The sequence below is a fragment of the Podarcis muralis genome, chromosome 5 (assembly GCF_964188315.1).
Source record: "Podarcis muralis chromosome 5, rPodMur119.hap1.1, whole genome shotgun sequence".
Taxonomy (NCBI): domain Eukaryota; kingdom Metazoa; phylum Chordata; class Lepidosauria; order Squamata; family Lacertidae; genus Podarcis; species Podarcis muralis.
The window spans coordinates 2272013-2291926 of record NC_135659.1 but is presented as its reverse complement, the minus strand read 5'-3'; the positions used below and the strand labels follow the sequence as shown (position 1 = coordinate 2291926).

The window sequence follows — 19914 nt, the reverse complement described above, 5'->3', positions numbered from 1 at the left end:
GTCAAGCCACCCAGTTGCTCTATACCTGACATCATAAATGACACCATATGCACAAGGCAGGTAAAGAAATGTTTGGCCCAAATGGAAGTTTGCAAAATCCCTGCAAAGCTGATCACCAGGGTGTGCAAAACACTGTGCCTCTGCCTGCAGTGTTTAATTTCAAACTGTGTGAGCGAAAATAGGGCACCTGAGGCCATCGTGACACCAGGTGAGTCAAAGGTCAGTAGCCCCACCCATCTGTCAGACTTGGCCCTTGGGTAAGTTGGATAAGATACAGCCTGCTAGTCTGATTGAATTCCCTATCCCTTGACTATGGCTTCAAAATGATTCGGCACCAACTGAAGTCAACAAAAGCAATAGCCTTAAAATAATCCAAATGCCACTAGCTCCTAGGACAATTTTGTTAAACTATCTAAGTGACCAAATTGGTTCCAATTATAAGGAGCTGGTGTGCAATTTGTTAACCACAGCATGAGTGTTGGTAGCAAAAACTCTCACGGAATATCTTTGTGTTTCTCAGTTATGAAAGGAACGCCCACTTTGGGCTGCTTCTGATGCCCCTTGCCTTTTAGGGTTTCCCCCGCTATTTTTTTTTTTTATTTCTGCAAACCTAAGAACTCCCTCTTGTGCATTCATGGTGCTACTTTGGATACGAAAGGGCCTGCCTTGGAGAACGAGTTTACAGTTATGTAGTATGCAGGATAATGGATTTTGTCAGTTTTCTTTTTGTCTGCCTCAAGAGTTTCAAGCCACAGGTGTGAGCATGAGAGATGTCTGTGGCAACCTGCTTGGCTCATTCTCTCAATCGGTGACTGGCAAACAGTTACTTCTGTTGGCAGTTACAGGGTGGAAAAGAGAATAAATTCATTTTGAATTTGAATCATATGTGGAAGGGACAAACCAACTGTGCATCTTGGAGAGTGTCCAGAGAACACACAATTCCCTTTACTCTTTTAAACATTTTCCTTCTTTTACCCATAATGGTTGGCCTCCTGCAATGCTTTCTCAACATGACAAATGGCAGCACCCGCTCACCTGGCCCCATTATCCCTGATCATTAGCCATGCTAGCTGTGGCTCATGGCAGCTGTAGTCCAAAACACCTGGAGAGCATCATTTCAGCAAAGGCTGACATATGGAAGCAACCACATTAAATCCACATCTATTTTCTCTCTCCATGGCCTGGGGTCAGAAGTACAAATGTGCAAGGAGATGCCAGCTGTGGGAAGCACCGACTGTGGTGTCACTAAGAAACCTCCTCCTTCTCAATTCTCAGAGCAGTTTTACGCTCCGGGAGGCAGAGTGTATTAAAAAGTAAACAAATGAACAAGTAAATTAATCGTACCTTTTTTAAGTTTTAAAAGGTGGGGAACTTTCTAAAGCATGGAGGCAAGCAAAAGATGATTGGCTGAACCAGCATTCCATTCTCTGACAGGTTCATCATGTATCAATCAAAATCACAAAGCTTTGAGGAAATGAAGCTCATGTTATGGCCAAGACTTCCTTTGGGGTGGTTTCTTTTATCTAAGATTTGGAATCAGACATCTTCTAATAAAAATATCTAGCTAGCTAGTTTCACCAATAGTGAATCCAATACAGAATTTAGACTCCTGTCAAATGTTTGACATTCTCAGATGTAGTTTCTGACTTTTCTGGTTATAATGAAATGTTTGTGAAAGTATGCCAAAGTCTTCCCCAAGGTGGTGGTAGTGGTATCTTGCAATTAGTTGCCTGTACTGAGTTCTAGCAAGGTCTGCTGACTGTCTGGTAAACACCACTTCCTTATAATCTGGCAACTACCAAGCTCAAATGTCCCCAACGTTTCCCAAACTTTGTGATTTTTATATTGTTGTTGATGAGCTAATACAACAGGTCAGCAGCCTTTTTCAGCCATGGGCTGGTCCACCGTCTTTTTTGGGGAGGGGGGGGGAAATGAACGAATTCCTATGCCCCACAAATAACCCAGACACATTCTACTCATTTGAAATAAAAAGACACATTCTACTCATGTCAAAACACGCTGATTCCTAGACTGTCCGTGGGCTGGATTGAGAAGGCAATTGGGCCGCATCCAGCCCCTGGGCCTTAGGTTGCCTCTCCCTGTACTACAACCTGTTTGTGGCTATTTGATCTGCTAGGACTCATCCTTCACCCCAAAACTGCTGTACTTACTATCTAGCTTTGCCTCTAGCTTGTTTAGTCTGATTTCTAGAACTGAGCCAGATTTAAGTGTCATGGCCCTGGTGCTACATGGATTGTGAAATGGGCCTCTCTTGACCTGTCCAAGGAGCCCTCCGTCAAATGCAGGCATGTGAAGAGAAATTCTGGCAATAACTTTATTTTGCATGAATGATTCCAAGCTGGAGACTGCCAGGCAGACAGCTATGACTTCATTGGCCTGAAATACCAACTCACTGGGAAGATCATTCTGCTTTATGAGCACAACAACCAGCCACATTAACGCCAAAACGGAATCACCCTATAAACGCCTTCCATTCTTATCAGTATAATCTCCAGATTAGCCTGGACTTTATTAAGGAAAATACATGGCAAGTGAATGTAAAGTGCTCAATACAGCTAAGATTTTCATGTAGTCAGACCATTTCTGAACCAGATTTTGTACTTTGAGATGAGTAATTTGATGGTCTCCGGTTCCAGGAAAAAAATGTTCAACAAAGCGTATTAGGGCAATTATTACCCTCGTGTGAGCTACAGAAAATGACCTTTGCCAGGTTGTTCCAGTAACCTGATACTGTTTATAAAAAAAAATCATAATAAAAAAGCTGTCTGAAAGAATTTATTGCTCAAGGCTCACACAGCCCATTATAAAAGTCTTCATAAATGTAACGACAGACTTAGTTAGGGGATTAAACAAATCCAAAGAACTCCTGCTGTCATACCCTGCAATAGTCATTCCCAATTTGTGCAATTAAAAGTTCTTGCAAGCCTGAACTATACTCCTACAAGGAGGCTACCCAGTGCGTCTCTGCATGATTAATGACTCCAGCCTTATTTCAATTGGCCTTCACTGAAGGTGGTTAATTCTGCTACATCTCAACATTTGGTGTGATAGGATGGGCCATTCTCTCTGAATTAAAAGCTGTACTAGTTATCTGTTCCTAGAAGGGGCTACAGGTGTCTCTTCTGCACAAGTCACTGTTCTGAGCTCACCTCCTTTGAATCAAGACACACCTATCCAAACAGCCCATTCAGAGATGAGGGCATCTCTATGGAATGATAGATTTTGGTCATAGACATTCTGAAAGCGAATCTTTTGAGTGCAAGAGTGAATCATGCCACCAGTTTTATTTAAAATTAAAAAAAACACCACTAAGCATGCCTCAGCTCTCAGAAGTTTGGGAAACACAGATCTACACAAGTCATATTGTAAACAGACAATTCAAAATGCTGTACAAAAGGGGGAGCATCACACTGACACTTAGATGCCTCTTATGTGGACTTTATTTGCTTGTTCTGCATTGTGAAACAGATGGAAACAGATTGAGCGTGGACAAGCCTCCGGTTCACTTCCAGCATCCCACTGACAAGGTCAGAGACTCCTCTACCGCAGTGTACAGTGAAATTCCATATCCCATTTTCAAGGCAGCTCAGAGACTTTGACAATTCTTCAATAATAGACAAATGCAACATGGTAAATAAACATATTCAACAGCCTGTTAGGGGCAAGTGCAACTATTTGGTCTTCACAGGTGCAGGCCGCATCAGGGACAAGCTCCTACTTTTCACCAGGTTTGAGGGAAAGATCTCCCTCTTTGACCTTTTTTGGGTGTGCAGCCATTCAGAAAGCGCCAAGGCTCCTTGCTACTTTGCAAGCGCTTCAACAGGTATGGCACAAATTCAGAAAGACATCCACATCCCACCCCTGAGTCTATAACTTATATAAGTAATAAAAATAAGTTGTACCTCAGCCTACAATCAGGCAGGACACCCTCCCTCACCAAAAAGTTTATAACCTATATTGATTCTATAAGCTATAAATTCAAATTAACCGCCATGGTGTTACCCCAAACAATTAAGAGGGTTGTTCTTTGTTGAATATTGAGAGTTCTCTTCAATATGTCCTGTGAACCTCACAGAACTACAGTTTTCAAAATTCCCTAGTGAGGGGAAATTACTGTTAAGCCAGTTTAAACTTGCAGTGCCAGTTTTGCTTCGTATCCACCTGTGTTCCTGACCACGTTCAGCACTGCTGAAAGAAAACACAGCCTGCCTCAGAAGTGGGCGATGCATCTGGGTGCTGACCAGCAAGCCACCATCTCTCAGCTCGACATGGCACAACACTGGCCTTATCTGACACGGTTAATTTCATTATTTATTGAATTTGTATTCTACCCTTCATCTATAGATCTCAGGATGGCTCACAGCACAAAAATACAAGATAAAAACGCAAAAAACATACGGTAATAAGAAGAATAGAACAAATCAAAACAACCCTCCTTCCCCTCCCACAAAGACATTTGAAAGGATATAGGGTGTTAGTGTTAAGTTGTGGGTGAACATATCAGATGACATATCAGATTCTTCAAACAGCTCTTGTTTATTCACAGGCCAGAGCAGAACTGAGCTGAAGGGTTCAGCCAGCCTGCTTATATAGAGCTCCTGTACAACGTAACTGTAGCAACTTTCTAAAACTATCCAATCAGTGAACGTCACTTTCGATCCCTTATTTGCATAACTATCTACAGTATCCCCCTGCTGGCCCAGGGTGAGAACTTCAGTACATAACAGTTAGTATGTCCAAAGCCTGGTTGAAGAGGAACATTTTCACCTGGCGCCTAAAGGTGTATAATGAAGGCACCAACCTGGGCAGACCATTCCACAAGTGGGAGCCACTGCAGAAAAGGTCCACCCTCTGGACCTCTCTTGGGGAGGGACACACAAAAAACAGCCTCAGAGGATGATTGCAGGCCCAGTGGGGTCATATGGAGGGAGGCAGTATTTTGAGACTATATATGTGCTTTGGAAAACACACAAATGCTGTTTCCGTGCGCTCTGGCTTCCGTCACGGTGTCCCATTGCGCCAGAAGCGGTTGAGTCATGCTGGCCACGTGACCCAGAAAGCTGACTGCAGACCAAATGCCGGCTCCCTCGGCCTGAAAGCAGAGTTGAATTTGACTGGACTTAGCCACCCAGGGGTCCTTTTCCTTTACCTTTAACTTTTCTATATTGGGGGTCTGATTAAATTTAAATACTTTGCAAGCTCTCCTGCTCCCAGCCACTTCAAGATGATGAGTGTCCCAATCCAAGCTGTGATGTGTGATTCTATCTAAGGGGCAGCTAACTTCAGGCCCCGTAACTCCTTGCTAGGCTCCTCCGTGTGTCCCTCGCCTGCATCAACTCCTCTTTTCAGCTCTTGCTGGGAGTCACATTCAGCTCCTTCAATCAAGTCTGATTTATACCTTCACACTTCATGGAACCTATCCACATGTCCACTACCATTACCTTTGGGACGCAACAGTTTACTTTTTCCAGGAGCTCAGCAGTGAATAATTCATGGACTCAAATCAATTAGAGGGGTGGGGGAAAGAGAGGAAACTGCAGAGAGAGGCCAACCAATATTGACTTTTGGAAGAATATTAACGCCCGGTCTAAAATCTTAACAATTAAATACTGTACTGCCATTTATGGACTGCTTCTCTCTGAAACTGAGGCTAAAGCAACATGTTTGGCAGAGATCCTGCCTCACCATTCTCCCTGCAACCCTCTTCCTCAGACACTTTCTCTTTCAACCGGACAAATACACATCCAGATATGTGGCTGGTGGGGGAGAAAGAAGGGTTAAAAGCAGCGGTGCAAGGGATGTGCAGGTTCCCAGGCATACAACCTTCCAAAAGTGTCATTTTACACCGAATCAACAATACTACAAAACACATCTGTTTTCTACCTGCCTTCCTGCCTGCTTTCTGCTAGTAGGTGGCTACTGGGCAAGCGGAGTCAGCAGGACCTTTGATCCTCTGCTCAAGTGCTAATCATCTGTCCGTGGTGGCGCAGCAGGGGCTTCTATGCTTTTTGGTGTTGCAAGCTATTATTTGGCCACTATGCATTAAATTAAGAACAGATTGCTGCCATGAGCAACTTTTGCTTGCTGAGATGCCAAAAGAGGACAAGGGAGTCAAAAACATTCCTTTGGTGCCTAAGTTTAGCCAGAGAGGGAAAAGATAGTGTCTGGGTTATCATACATACAAAACATATCACTTTTCTTTTTGGGGTGCATGGATGAGATGAATAGACCCTTCCTATACTTTGGGGGAGGGGGGACCATATCATAATTAGGGCTAGGTGCAAATGCACCAGTGGACTTAATTGTAGAATTCAGCCTAACTATCGGGAGAGAAAACCACCCTCATTTCTCTGTAGATGTTTTTTCTTCTCCTTCTCCTTTGTGATTCTGCAGGAGATAAGGGCATCGGAAAAGTGGTGTTTCCACCTTCTGCAAAAGCACAGCACAGGCAGGCAGCCCCCCACTGCCCCACGTGCATGCCACAAGAAGGGGTGAGCCACTGGTGACCATGCTTATGCACTGCCAATTCCACCACCGTGTGAAGCAGTATCATCTAGAGCAATGGTTCCCAAACTTTCTCCCATTAACCATGTGAAAATTATTGAGGGTCCTGGTGGACAACTTGATGTTGTTGCAGCAACGGTAATGTGCTGTGCTAGATTCTGTGTGGTCTTTAATTGTATTATTATTGCTTCTTCATATATTCAACTTTATTTCACTGTATTACAATTTGAATATCACAGTATTCAGTTTGTGACATACTGCATTGTATTGTAACTCCTTCTCTTGTGGGGAGGCAGGTTTCTGTGGCAATTCTGGCCCACAGGATATATCTACCTGGAAAACAAAACAGCCCCCTGAGAATACCCAAAAAAAAAAAAAAAAAGCCGTTCCTATTTGAACATGAAGATGGTCACCAGGACAAGGAAGTCTTCACATAGTACTTCAAAACTGAAATGCAGGATATTGAGAAGGCTGCCTGCCACTTGATGAAACATGGTAAGAGCAAAAGGGCAAAATCAACACAGGAAGGCCGTCCATATGTGCCTTGAGGAAAGAGGCCACTAAAAAGCCATACATATTTAGCTATGGAAAACGACCACATTTAGCCTTTAACTGACCCCTGAATAGGGAACATCATCAATATTCATTGACTCAGAGAGGAAATTAAATGCAAACATTATTTTTTTAAAAAAAAGCATCACTGCAAAGGACGGAAATTGCAGCTGAACCCTCTCAAAATACTAAACAATTGACTGCAGGCTTCCCATGCCCTATGGCACATCCATTGTCTTCTCCACTGACTCTCCTGGCTTTGGTCTGTCTGGCTGTACTCCATGGCAGAACTGTGTACAATGAATTTGGGCAAATCCAATTAGCTCCTGAAAACTACAAAGGAAGACTGGTACAGATAATGCTAACACTTCAGTGAGACTGGTAAAACAAGTGATACAGGGGTACCTCGGTTTTTGAATGTCTCCATTGACTAACGTTTCAGAACTCGAACGCCGTAAACCCGGAAGTAAATGCTTTGGTTTTCGAACACGCCTTGGAAGTAGAACAGGAAACGCGACTTCCACTGAGTGCAAAACCCTGAAGCCTAGCTGTCGGCTATTGAGTTTCAGTTTTTGAACGTTTCATAACTCGAATGGTCTTCCGGAACAGATTACGTTCGAAAACTGAGGTACCAAATTGCAAAGTAATTAAAAACAAGTTCTGCAGTTGGAGAGTTACTTGAGCAAGCAAAACCAAAGCTACAAAAGGCCAGTCTGCATATGTTCTTTTTTATTCCTTTTCTCTGCAGCTAGTCACAGGAATTGTACACTGCAGCTACTACCCATTATCCATTCTTGTGTCCCTCTTTTCTCTCCACAAGCAAAGAGTTGTTCAATCTTCAGAGAAGCAAAGATGTATCTCTCAACCCAATCTCTCCTACAACAGTAGAGACTAGCAGGAAGCCAGCTGTTTTCTACAAAGCTGCCACCTGTTCTCTGGTCTTCTCAGAGTGCAAGGCAAACAGTAGAAGGTGCAACAGGACATAGGGAGTGAGAGACCTCTGCACCCGCTCCCCCTTCTGCCATGCTGCTTTCTCAGGCATAAAGGGAAAATAAATAGTGATGCTGTTTGAACGCCGCCAAAACTATAATTCAGCAAAACATGTGAATGGCTTAATAATATATTTATCTTATTCTTTTTATAGTTCTATTAAGAACACCTCGTCCCAAGATGGAATTACATACCACCTGGACTTCTGTCAACATTGTCTTTATGGTTCTAATGCTATAGCTGTACTTTATCCAAGTGTTCAGAATACAGTACTCTCATGGGCATATTAATGGTCTATAAGATGTCAGTGGAAAGTTTAAAGAAGTCATCCAGGTGATTTTTTAAAGCCACAGAACCTTTAACAGCAACCTTCATACTCCTAAAACTGCAGGTAATGGGGAAAGAAATATTCTGCTTGCATTTTTAGAAAATACATCAATGCAAATTTATTTTGAGGACCAATGGTACAAGAAAAAGCTTTGCTCTCTCCAACTTCGAAGCTCACTATGATTAATGAGCATCTTTCCTTCTTAATGTGACAGTCCTGCTTTAAAAAAAGAACAACTAAGCACATGAATGCTCTTTCTGTTTATATTTTACTGTTGTGACCTTGCATACTTCACATTCATCTCCAAGGGAACATTTCCAAGTTCCTAATTAATAATGCACTGTCATCATTACACTTGCCTTTTGCATGCAAAACAGGTGCTCTTCCACTGTGTTTTAGGTGCTCCCAATGAACTTCTTGGTACAGCAATCAAACACGGTTGTTACTTTTGCAAGAATTCTAACATCGGAGGCCGAATAGACTTGAGCATGTCCAGGTTTCTTTTTAAAAGAATGCTTCCTCACCTCCTAGAGGCTTGTCCTAATGCCCAAATATGTTTAGTTTTAATTGTATTTTTATTGGACATCGCTATCCATTTAAAATCACTTTGAGACTCCTTTTGTATGAAGCAAAAGGTAAGGATAAATCCATACCACACTTTTAACATTTGTAATATATTTATTCCATGTTATCTAGGGAATCCAAATTTTTTTTCAGTGCAAACTGTAAACTGTTTCAAGATGGCCATGCAATGGCACTAGAAAAGTCAAACTGTGAGAAAATTTGGGGATGACTAGTGCTTGTTCTGTTCAGAAAAGAAAGACATGGCATCTTTGGTTGTAATGTCCCAGGACAGAGACTGTAGTGATAAAGGAAGTTCTACAACACCAAGTAACATAAATATCTTTATTAAACTACGTGAAGGACTGTGCACCAAAAAATCATCAAACCCAAGTATTATAATGCGCTCAATAACACAGATATTACTGCACATTACTGGTTTCTTAGTGTAGGATTTTTCATGGTGACTCACTTACGCACACAGAGGACTTTCGATCTGACCACCAGGGTCATAGGCTGGTGAACCTATTTGCTAATGAAAGCTGCTCTCAGCCCCATACAAAGGACTGCAGCATGAAGAGGAAGCCTAAATTAAAATTGCATGCTGAGCTCAGAAAACCCTGTCTGCTACCCTCACAGATATGGCCATTAAGTTTAGTCCCATGAATTACAGGAGATGCAGTTCTGTTTGGGTTGGTCCTTACAGTCCATCATGTGAACCCTTTATAGCTTCATCCACAGCCTGAGAGCTATTGTTTTAATTTTTTTCATCTAAATGACATCCTGATCTAGGAACTTTCACTGTTCTAATTAATTCACCTAATAAAAATAATAAAAGGACCATTTCTGATGTGGTGCCACTGGTACAGGGAACCTACAACCACATGGCGAGCCCTTTTTCTACAACACTTAGCCATATGAAAAGATGAATGCCTCTAGCACACACATTCACTGTGGAATATGATAAAAGATGTTCCTGGCCTCCCATTGTGGCATAATGTTCCTTTTATCCTTTGGGTGTCCCCACCTTGGCAGTTTCACCCACAAATCAGTACAAGACATCTGGGGCGTGCAGACTTCAAGCTTGTGAAATCTACTTTATTTTCTTCCTAGAACCTCAAGGCCCATTACTAGCTGAAACCATGTTGTCAGGGGTTCAGGAGCAGAGGCAAGGGCAAGGGAGGAAACAGAGAGCGAAGGGGAGGAGGCAGAAGAAAAGATGAGCGATGACGACGACCCGAGATCTCCAAGCCTTTCCAGTGAATCGGAGGATTCACAGAAAGGAGCACCAGTGGCCAGGGCAAGGGGGGAGTTTAGGGGGGCACCCCAGGAAGATAGAGCCAGAGGGGACTCAGAGGAGAGCAGTTGGAGATCGGGACCAGCGTCACCGCCAGAGAACAGGGAAGAGGAAGGGAGCCAGGGGGCAAGCGCTGGCAGCTCACAACAGGAGGGAGGGCACGAGTCAGGAGTGGCCACACCTCCATCTGGGAGCGAAGAGACGGTTAGACGGAAGGTGGAAGGTTGGGCGCGCGCGCCAAGTTCAAATGCACAGGAAGGCGGCGCAGTAGGCAGCCCGGAAAGGGAGCCGGGTCCTAAAGCCCGGCGCAAGGAGACAGGAGGGTCCGGGGGGTCAGCGTCAGAAGAATCCCGGAAGGAAGAGACCCAGGGGGGCAGAGGGACCCAGAGAAGAACAGTCAGGCGGAAAAGGTGGAGCAGGGCTAGGATATTAAGTTGGTGTACGAGGGGCGGAGATTCAGACGGAGCTTCGCCGGTCTAGCTACTAGACGTAGAGTTGCACGCAGCAGCTTGAGAATGGAAACTGTAACTCAATAAAGACTTTTACTTAATGACCGTTGGCTAGCGTGATCCTCTGTGAGCTAGGATCTTGAAGCAACCCTGACAGTAAGCTCCGTCTCAAAAAATTGTGGGCATCTCCAGCCTCGAGGAGAGGAGAGAAGCAGGTGCCTACTAGCGAGCTCACGAACGGCAGCCGACATGACGGCTGAACAGCAGATAGCGGAACTCAGAGAAGCAGTGTCACAGCTGAATGCCGAGGCTCTCGCATCCAGGAAGAGAGAGGAGGACGCAGCTGCCGCCTACAGGGATCTCCAGGTCAGGTTGGAAGTGCTTACGAAGCAAGGGCAACAGACACCCAAACCAGAGGGGATTGGGTTGGGGAGACGCACAGGCGGTCTGGTCTCTCACTTCGATGGGAACCTGCAACAGTATCCCAATTTTAGAGCAGACGTACTGTGTGCACTGCAACTGCTGAGTAAAGATTTTAGAGATGAGCAAGAGAAAGTGGGATTCATCATGTCCTATTTGCATGGGGATGCCAGAGCATGGCTGCGCAATTTGTGGAGGGATAACGATCCGGCGCTCCAAAATGCGAATGCCTTTATTAAAGCGATGGATGCGTGTTTTTTATCAAGCATTGACGTGGATCTTGCTAGGCAACAGATTCATGGACTGAAACAGGGAAGGGCCAGCGTACGGCAGTACCATGCCCGCTTTTTCGCCTTGGCCAGTGCCCTAGAATGGGACAGAGATTCGACTCCTGTAAGAGACCTGTTCTGGGAGGGATTACACAGCTCTGTGAAAGATGAGATTGCGAGGGGGGAGAGACCCCGAACCACCCAGGAGGTCGTGCAGAGGGCGCTGGCAGTGGGGGTGCGGCTGGAAGGACGTCCGTGGAGCAGGGACGAAGGGCGTGGAGGGCGCGAAACAGCCAGGGGCTCCTCCTTCTTTCCCAGAGAAGCAGCGCGTACGCAATCCACGCCTCCGCCAGGAGGAGGAGCTGAACCTATGGAGGTTGGAGGTGCCAGGGCTCAGTCAGCAACCAGAGCCCTAGCACCAGCAGCAGTGAAAGCGAAGACTCCTAGAGGGAACAGGAAGTGTTACGTCTGTGAGGAGCCAGGGCATATGGCGAAAGAGTGTCCCCAGAGGCTCAACAAGCTCACTGCAGCCTCAGCAATGGTGACTGCAGCAACGCAGCAAGGAGGACCACAGCAGGGAAACGACGCAGTCTGGCTGGAGGAAGAGGCACTGGGGCCCAGCCAGACGTATTAATGATGCAGTCCCCAGAGATTTTACAGCCCGTGAACCCCCTCCCGCCCAAACCAGTGGTGAGGCTCACCGCATCTCTCCAGCTGCCCAATGGCATCACCATGGACGTGCCAATCACCATTGACTCAGGCAGCAATGCGGACTTTATAGGGCAGGACTTTGTCAACAAGCATGCTATACAGTTGCTGCCGGCCACACTGCCCCTGCAGGTTGTCACGGTGGACGGCAGGGAGCTGCTAGGGGGGCAAGTGGTGCAGCAAACGCCACCAATGGTGATGCGACTTGGGAATCACAAAGAAGTCATCAGCTTCAACGTCACTCAATTATCGGACACGCCCATTGTGTTGGGCATGAGTTGGCTGGACAAGCACAGCCCAACGCTGGCTTGGTACCAGAGGCAGCTGACCTTCGGCTCTTCCTTTTGTGCTGAACACTGCATCGTGCCCAGGCAGGAAGGAGAGGAAGAGGAGTCACAGCTGCTGCTAGGCACGCTGCAAGCAATTCCCCACAAGTACGCAGAATTTTTGGAAGTTTTCTGCGAGAAGGAGGCAGACCGGCTACCACCTCACAGGCCATATGACTGCAAGATTGACCTGCTGCCAGGGGCGGCGCTGCCTAAGGGGAGACTGTATTCCATGTCAGAGGACGAACTGCAAGAACTCAAGGAGTTCATAGATCATAATTTGGAGCGCGGTTTCATCCGAGAGTCCAAGGCAGCGGGAGGCAGTCCGGTGTTCTTCGTTAAGAAGCGGGATACGCCCCAAAAGAGACTTGTAGTGGATTACAGGATCTTGAACAGTGTGACTAAGCCATCGGACTTCCCCATGCCCCGAATTGACGACCTCCTCGCAAAGGTGCGGAAGGGCAGAGTGTTCACCAAGTTGGACCTGCGAGGGGCGTACAACCTCATTCGCATGCGGGAGGGAGATGAGTGGAAAACAGCCATGTTCACGCCACTGGGGACCTACGAATATAGAGTTATGCCGTTTGGATTGCAAAATGGCGCCCACGTTTTTCAAGCATTCATGCATCACGTGTTGGCGGGACTTCTCTACAAGACGTGCGTCTGTTTCTTAGATGACATCCTGATCTTTTCGGAGTCGCAACAGGAGCATGACAAACACGTCAAGGAAGTGCTGAACAGGCTAAAGCAACATAGGCTCTACGCCAAGCTGGAGAAGTGCCAATTTGACGTGACGGAGGTGGATTTTCTGGGCTACAAGCTGTCTGACAAGGGGCTCGCCATGGACAGGGCCAAGGTTCAAGCGGTGTTGGATTGGAAGAGCCCGCGCAACCGGAAGGAGGTCCAACGGTTTGTCGGCTTTGCGAACTTCTATCACAAGTTTATCAAGGGCTTCGCTATGCAGACGGCGGCCATCACTGACACGCTTAGCTCCAAGAAAAAGAAGTTCATTTGGACAGAGCAGGCGGAACAGTCCTTTCAGGCACTCAAGCGTCTCTTCGCGTCGGAAGAGCAGCTGCTTCACGTCAACCCCAGCAAGCCGATGAGGGTGGAGACAGACGCCTCGGACAGAGCCGTGGGGGCGGTCCTGCTGCAGAAAGACCCGCAAGGGGTGTGGCGACCGGGAGCGTTTTACTCCAGGAAGCTCAGCAAGTCCGAGCAGAACTACACCATATGGGACAGGGAGTTGCTGGCCATTCATGCAGCGTTCAAGGCGTGGAGGCACTTTCTGATCGGCGCCAAGCACACGGTGCAGGTTTGCACGGACCACAAGAACCTAGAGCACTGGCGCACGGCACAGTTCCTAAACCAGAGGCAGATACGTTGGGCTGAGTTCTTTGCGAACTTCGACTTCCGAATAGAGTATGTCCCGGGGGACACCAACATCATGGCGGACGCTCTCTCTCGTAAGCCACAGTATCTGGAGGACGCAACGCCAGCGGCCGCCATGCACATCTTCGCACCAACAGTGTGGGCGTGCGCCGCGGCAACCGTGGATCTGGAGGCGGTGCGACGAGCGTTGCAGGGGGACTCCTTCGCACAAGCAAAGATGGCAGAGGTGCAAAGGGGCAAGGCAGCGGCCGACGGTTTCCAGCTAAGAGATGGATTGCTCATTCGTAAAGGGGCCATCTACGTGCCGGGAGACGAACTTCGCGCCAAGGTGCTGCAGCAGCTGCACGACGCGCCCACGGCTGGGCACTTCGGCAAGGAGAAGACGGTGGAATTAGTCGCCAGGGATTTCTGGTGGCCTGGAATGAGAGGGGAGGTCGCGGACTACGTGGCGAGGTGTGACACCTGCCAGAGGGCGAAGCCAGTGCATAGACCGCCGGCCGGACTGTTGGAACCGCTGCAAACTCCGGTCGAACCTTGGGAGAGAGTGGCCCTGGACTTTGTCACGGATCTGCCCAGCTCGAGGGGCAAGACGGCAGTGCTGGTGGCGGTGGACCTGTTTTCCAAGATGGCACATTTCATTCCGTGTGCGAAGGTGACCACGGCGGAGCAAACCGCCAAACTGTTCATAGACCACGTGTTCAAGGTTCACGGTCTGCCACGGTCTATTCTGTCCGACCGGGGGCGGCAGTTCATCTCGAATTTCTGGCAGAAGCTGATGGGCTTCCTGAACGTCAAGATCAACCTGGCGTCGGCGAGACACCCGCAGACCAACGGGCAAGCGGAGCGGGTCAATGCCATCATGCAGCAGTACTTGAGGTGTTATGCAAATCAACAGCCTGCGACGTGGGTGGATTACCTGCCGCTCGCCGAGTTCGCCTACAACAACACGAAGCACGTGTCCACGGGGATCACGCCGTTCTTCGCCAACAACGGGAGGCACCCCAGAACTTTTCCGGGACTGGAAAGGCTGGGAGAGGGGGAGCCGCAGACGGCAGATGCGTTCGCGTCGGAGCTGCAGGAAGTCCACGATCAGCTGAGGCGCCACCTGGAGCTGGCCAAGCACGCATACAAGGTACAAGCGGACAAAAGTAGAAGGGTTGGCGAAGAGCTCCACGTGGGAGACTGGGTCTGGTTAGCAGCCCACGCAGTGCCGGCCAGGTCGTTGGCCAAGAAGAAACTAGGGCATAAGCAACTGGGGCCCTATCAAGTCGAAGAGCAGATCAACCCGGTGGCCTTCAGGCTGGCGCTTCCGGAGGGTTCCAGAATGCATCCGGTGTTCCACAGATCGGTGCTCACTCCCTACAAGGCACCGCACAGGTTTCAGGAACCCGGAACGGCGCCGAGTCCGGTCAGAGACAGAACAGGGCGCGCAGGAGGGGCACAGAAGGAGCGCATCAACGAAGTCACAGAGATTTTGGATTCCAGATGGGGGGAAGAAGGGGTAGAATACTTTCTCGCCAAGGAGGGCACCCCGGCCAGTGCGAACAGCTGGGTGCCGGGCTACGCCTTGGACGAACCTCTGCTCAAAGACGAGTTTCATGCCCTCTTCCCACATAGACCAATGCCAGCAGACTTTTTCGACGACTGGCTTTTCACGCCCACGCTTTCGGCCAGCACGTTCCGGGGTTTCGACTCGGACGAGGACCCGACACGAGACGTCCGTTCCCCGGAGGGGTCACCCTCGGGATCTGCCTCAGAACCCTCGTATTGGTGGGACGACAGACCAGAGGAGCAGTGGCGCAGGAAGTGGCAAGAAGGTCCAGGACGAGCAACGCCGCCAGGAGGAAGTGAGGGAGAGACGGACATGGACGTTTTCGGGGACGACCCTGGTTTTGAGCACGGCGGCACAGAGATGGAAGCAGAGGTGACCGTCGTCGACGAGAGCAGGGAGGAAGAACCGGAAGACTTCGGAAGGAGGCCCACTACGGGAAGCGAACGGTACCCGACATTCGTCCCCTTGACACAGCAGCACCCAGCTCCAGCACCGGAAGGAGGGGAAGGGGGAGTGGGGGGCTTCGAGGGGGGGATGGATGTCAGGGGTTCAGGAGCAGAGGCAAGGGCAAGGGAGGAAACAGAGAGCGAAGGGGAGGAGGCAGAAGAAAAGATGAGCGATGACGACGACCCGAGATCTCCGAGCCTTTCCAGTGAATCGGAGGATTCACAGAAAGGAGCACCAGTGGCCAGGGCAAGGGGGGAGTTTAGGGGGGCACCCCAGGAAGATAGAGCCAGAGGGGACTCAGAGGAGAGCAGTTGGAGATCGGGACCAGCGTCACCGCCAGAGAACAGGGAAGAGGAAGGGAGCCAGGGGGCAAGCGCTGGCAGCTCACAACAGGAGGGAGGGCACGAGTCAGGAGTGGCCACACCTCCATCTGGCAGCGAAGAGACGGTTAGACGGAAGGTGGAAGGTTGGGCGCGCGTGCCAAGTTCAAATGCACAGGAAGGCGGCGCAGTAGGCAGCCCGGAAAGGGAGCCGGGTCCTAAAGCCCGGCGCAAGGAGACAGGAGGGTCCGGGGGGTCAGCGTCAGAAGAATCCCGGAAGGAAGAGACCCAGGGGGGCAGAGGGACCCAGAGAAGAACAGTCAGGCGGAAAAGGTGGAGCAGGGCTAGGATATTAAGTTGGTGTACGAGGGGCGGAGATTCAGACGGAGCTTCGCCGGTCTAGCTACTAGACGTAGAGTTGCACGCAGCAGCTTGAGAATGGAAACTGTAACTCAATAAAGACTTTTACTTAATGACCGTTGGCTAGCGTGATCCTCTGTGAGCTAGGATCTTGAAGCAACCCTGACACATGTGAAAAACAGTGGCTTAGAAAGCGAGGCCGGCAGACAGACACTTAGTAGGTTTTTTTATGCACTGTACCTTTAAAGCACATTCTAATGCTTTCTCACCCTCAAATAATTCTGAGGATCATAGTTTTATAGTTCCCAACAACCCTTAACAAAATACAGTGGCCAGAATTCTTTGAGGGAAATAAAGTGTTTCAAATGTGCTTAAAGGTATAGTGTGTATACAGGGTAGAACCAGACATCTTCAAGGGTCCAGACAGCCCAGGAACCTGCGCTTAGGACCAAGATTACGTACATGCATTTCACACAAAAATCCCATTCTGGTTCCTAGTTCCCAAAGCTCTCCTCATTTCAGCAGCCTAGTTGCAGGCGGAAGGGGGCTAGGATTTTCTATTGTTTAACAACTGGGAGTAAAAAACCCTTGGTTATTTCCTGAAAACCACCCAGATATCCACCAGCAGACCCCAATCCCCTCCGGCCCACCTGTGCAATAGACTGAGACTACTGAAAGAAAGAAGGTCCTTTGGAACCATGACTGCCTTTCGAGGCTATTTAGCACATTGTAACAAACTTGTCATGTGACAGGCAGGGGCGGGGATTACGAGATGCACAACTTAAATCACTCCACTTATGATGTAGCTGGATATTATGGTCTGGCTTTTGGCAAGTTGCCAGTCTGTAACCATACACAGAGATCCTTATCTATGTACAGTGGGAGGGGGAATCATACTGGAACATGTGTTTTTTTCATTTGGGAAAGCATTTAAAGCACAGGTGTGAACAGAGCTCCCTGCAATAAACCCCACTAAGTTGTTTTGAAGAGTGACAGCAAGACCCATCAGCCACTGCCGCTTTTGTTTGGAAACTATGCTCCTCCTTCTTCGCTCCCTTACAGTTAGCCACAGCCGGTCCTTCCTTCTACCACATGTGCCCTACCCTCCCAAACACATGGCTTGGAGATCGAGTTACCTCTTGCACTTAATGCTTCTGGAGACAGTTGTACTGCTACTGTATTCCCATTGGGGGCAAGGAGAGAGGGGAACTGCTGTGATTTCAGTCTCCCGCAGAAACCCAACAGAACAAGCCAAGGTGATGTTCAGTGGGGTTTCTGTGACAGACGTAACTGAATGATGAAGTGGTACTCACAAATAGACACAGTTCTCTCTTGGCAGGGACAGAAAACACACACAAACTAACTGCTTCCAAGAAATCTCTCCCTATGCAAAAGCAACAGCTGCAAAAGCCTAGTTATTAATAAATTGCTTGGGGACAAGCAGGTATTGCAGTTAGAGCATGCAAAAAAGGGTTATAATTTTTCCATCTCATTCAAATTGAAAACTGCTTAGTAGCAACAGCTTGTCAAACCCAATTCCAGAAGCCCAAAGCCTTGCTGAGCGCTGACGTCTGCCTTCCCCCTTCCTTTTGCAGAAGATCTTGAATCTATGCAGCCATGACGAATCTCAATGGGCTTCTGAGCCACAAAGATTCTCCTCATCTGTCTTGTGCTTCCTGTATGCAGTCCCTGCTGCAGACGGCAAGATTAAGTCCCAATTTTAGACTCCTGCACGTTCTGTTACACTACTCGTATATGCCAGTAAACCATTGTGAACCTGAGCAAATTTACTCAGAAGCAAGTCCCGGTGAGTTCAGGGGGTTAGCTCTCAAATACGCAGGATTACAAATTGCAACTTTACATTTTCCACCCTGCTTGGTTGTGCCTCTCCCATCTCACCTCCTTCAACCTTCCATTCATCCCACCAGGTGCTTCCAGTCTTTTACTCACCCCCGCCTCCGGATCTTTAGCAGCAACATCCTATGCAGGCAACATCAAAGGTGACAAAAATATTGCTTCCATCACAGGGTGAAAATTTTCATCTGTGGATTTCTGAAGACCCAGCTTCAGCAGCTAATGGCACAGGAGCAGACCTGGTAGAACTCTGGCCCCTTGATCAGTTGGCAACCTTACCTGCAAACTCCCACCAACCCGCACGTTTTCCTCCATCCATCACCTTGATGCAGCTACCTGGAAACTTTTCTCTCGCCCAGCCTCCGTCGGGATGAGGTCACTGAGGTCTCCCCCCCCCCCGCCCGCCCGTCTCTCCGGCGGCGCCTTCGGCCAACTTACCAGAGGGCGATCCTGTTCTTGGGGTACCGCAGCCTCTCCAGGCAGCCGAGGAAGTGGGGCAGGGAGTGGGCAGCGTTCCTGGCGAGGAGGGCGAGGAGGACGGTGGGCTTCTGCAAGGCGGATTCCGGCAGGGGATCCGGACCGAGCTGCTCCGGGGCTGAGCAGCTGCCCCCTGGCAGCCCCAAGACCCAGGAGAGGGGCAGCAGCGGCAGCAGCAGCAGGATCCGGGCAGGGCGGCGAGGGAGCTCGAGGGTCGCAGCCATCTTTCGGGGCAGCGCGAGGAGCCTCTGCGGCCGGGAGGCGCCTACCTGGAGAGCAGGCTGGGAGGGAGGGAGGGAGGGAGGGAGAGGAGACCGGGCTGCCGCTGCCGCTGCCGCGCGCCCCCGCTTCGCCTTTTTTATTTGCTCGGAGGAGGAGGAGGGGGCTGTGCCTTCTCGGCGAAAGGCGGCTTGGCGGGGGCAAAGCTCTCCGCTCGTGGAGCAAGCAAAAGCAAAACACGCGTGCTCCTCTCTGTCCATAGTCCCTCCTCTGCCGGCCTCCTAACGACAGAGAGCTTTTTGCAAAACTAATCATAAGTAACGCTAAGAAGGGATAGGTCCCTACAAACCCTTCAGATGATCTTTTTCTTCTGATCCCTATTGGGCTCGGATTGCACCGGGCACACTTCGAATTAATGCTAGTGGACACGGGAGCACAGCGTGGTGGTGGAATTTCACGCGACCGGGGGCTCCGTGGCTGTGTTCTTTTTAGATTCCCACGACTAAGAGCTCCATGCATGTCGGGGAAAAGAGGTCCCCACACCGTCCTTTCACTCATGAGCTAGTGTACTACATGTAGGGAGCTTTTTACCTGGGGAAATAATAAATGACACACGGGTCAGAAGTTGTGCTCCAGAATTCTGCCCCTTGTAGCACAGTCCTCTTTATGCACGTGCACTTGCATGGAAGTCTCACTGACTTCCACAGAATTTACTCCCACAGGTATAGGGGTCTAGGACTGCAAGAGTGACTGAGACACTGCGGACTCAACGACCTCATTAGGTAGAATGCCTAGAAAGGCCATGGTGGCTGAATCCTGCATATGCATACCCCTACACGGAGCCAACCTTCCATGAAGCCTCTGCCTT

The 19914-nt window shown here is 48.9% G+C and overlaps 1 protein-coding gene across 2 annotated transcripts in view; it reads right to left on the bottom strand.

Moving 5' to 3' along the window:
- The window catches only part of COLGALT2 (collagen beta(1-O)galactosyltransferase 2), a 66134-nt gene extending 47001 nt beyond the window's left edge, over positions 1 to 19133 (bottom strand). The window contains exon 1 of one of the 2 annotated variants that reach the window (XM_028732211.2): positions 18789 to 19133. In XM_028732211.2, coding sequence (XP_028588044.2) covers positions 18789 to 19051 — 263 coding nt within the window. In that variant the 5' untranslated portion in view covers positions 19052 to 19133. Of the gene's footprint in view, positions 1 to 18446; positions 18652 to 18788 lie in introns of those variants that run through there. The other variant, XM_028732213.2, reaches the window with a different exon arrangement.
- Positions 19134 to 19914: the final 781 nt, after the last annotated feature.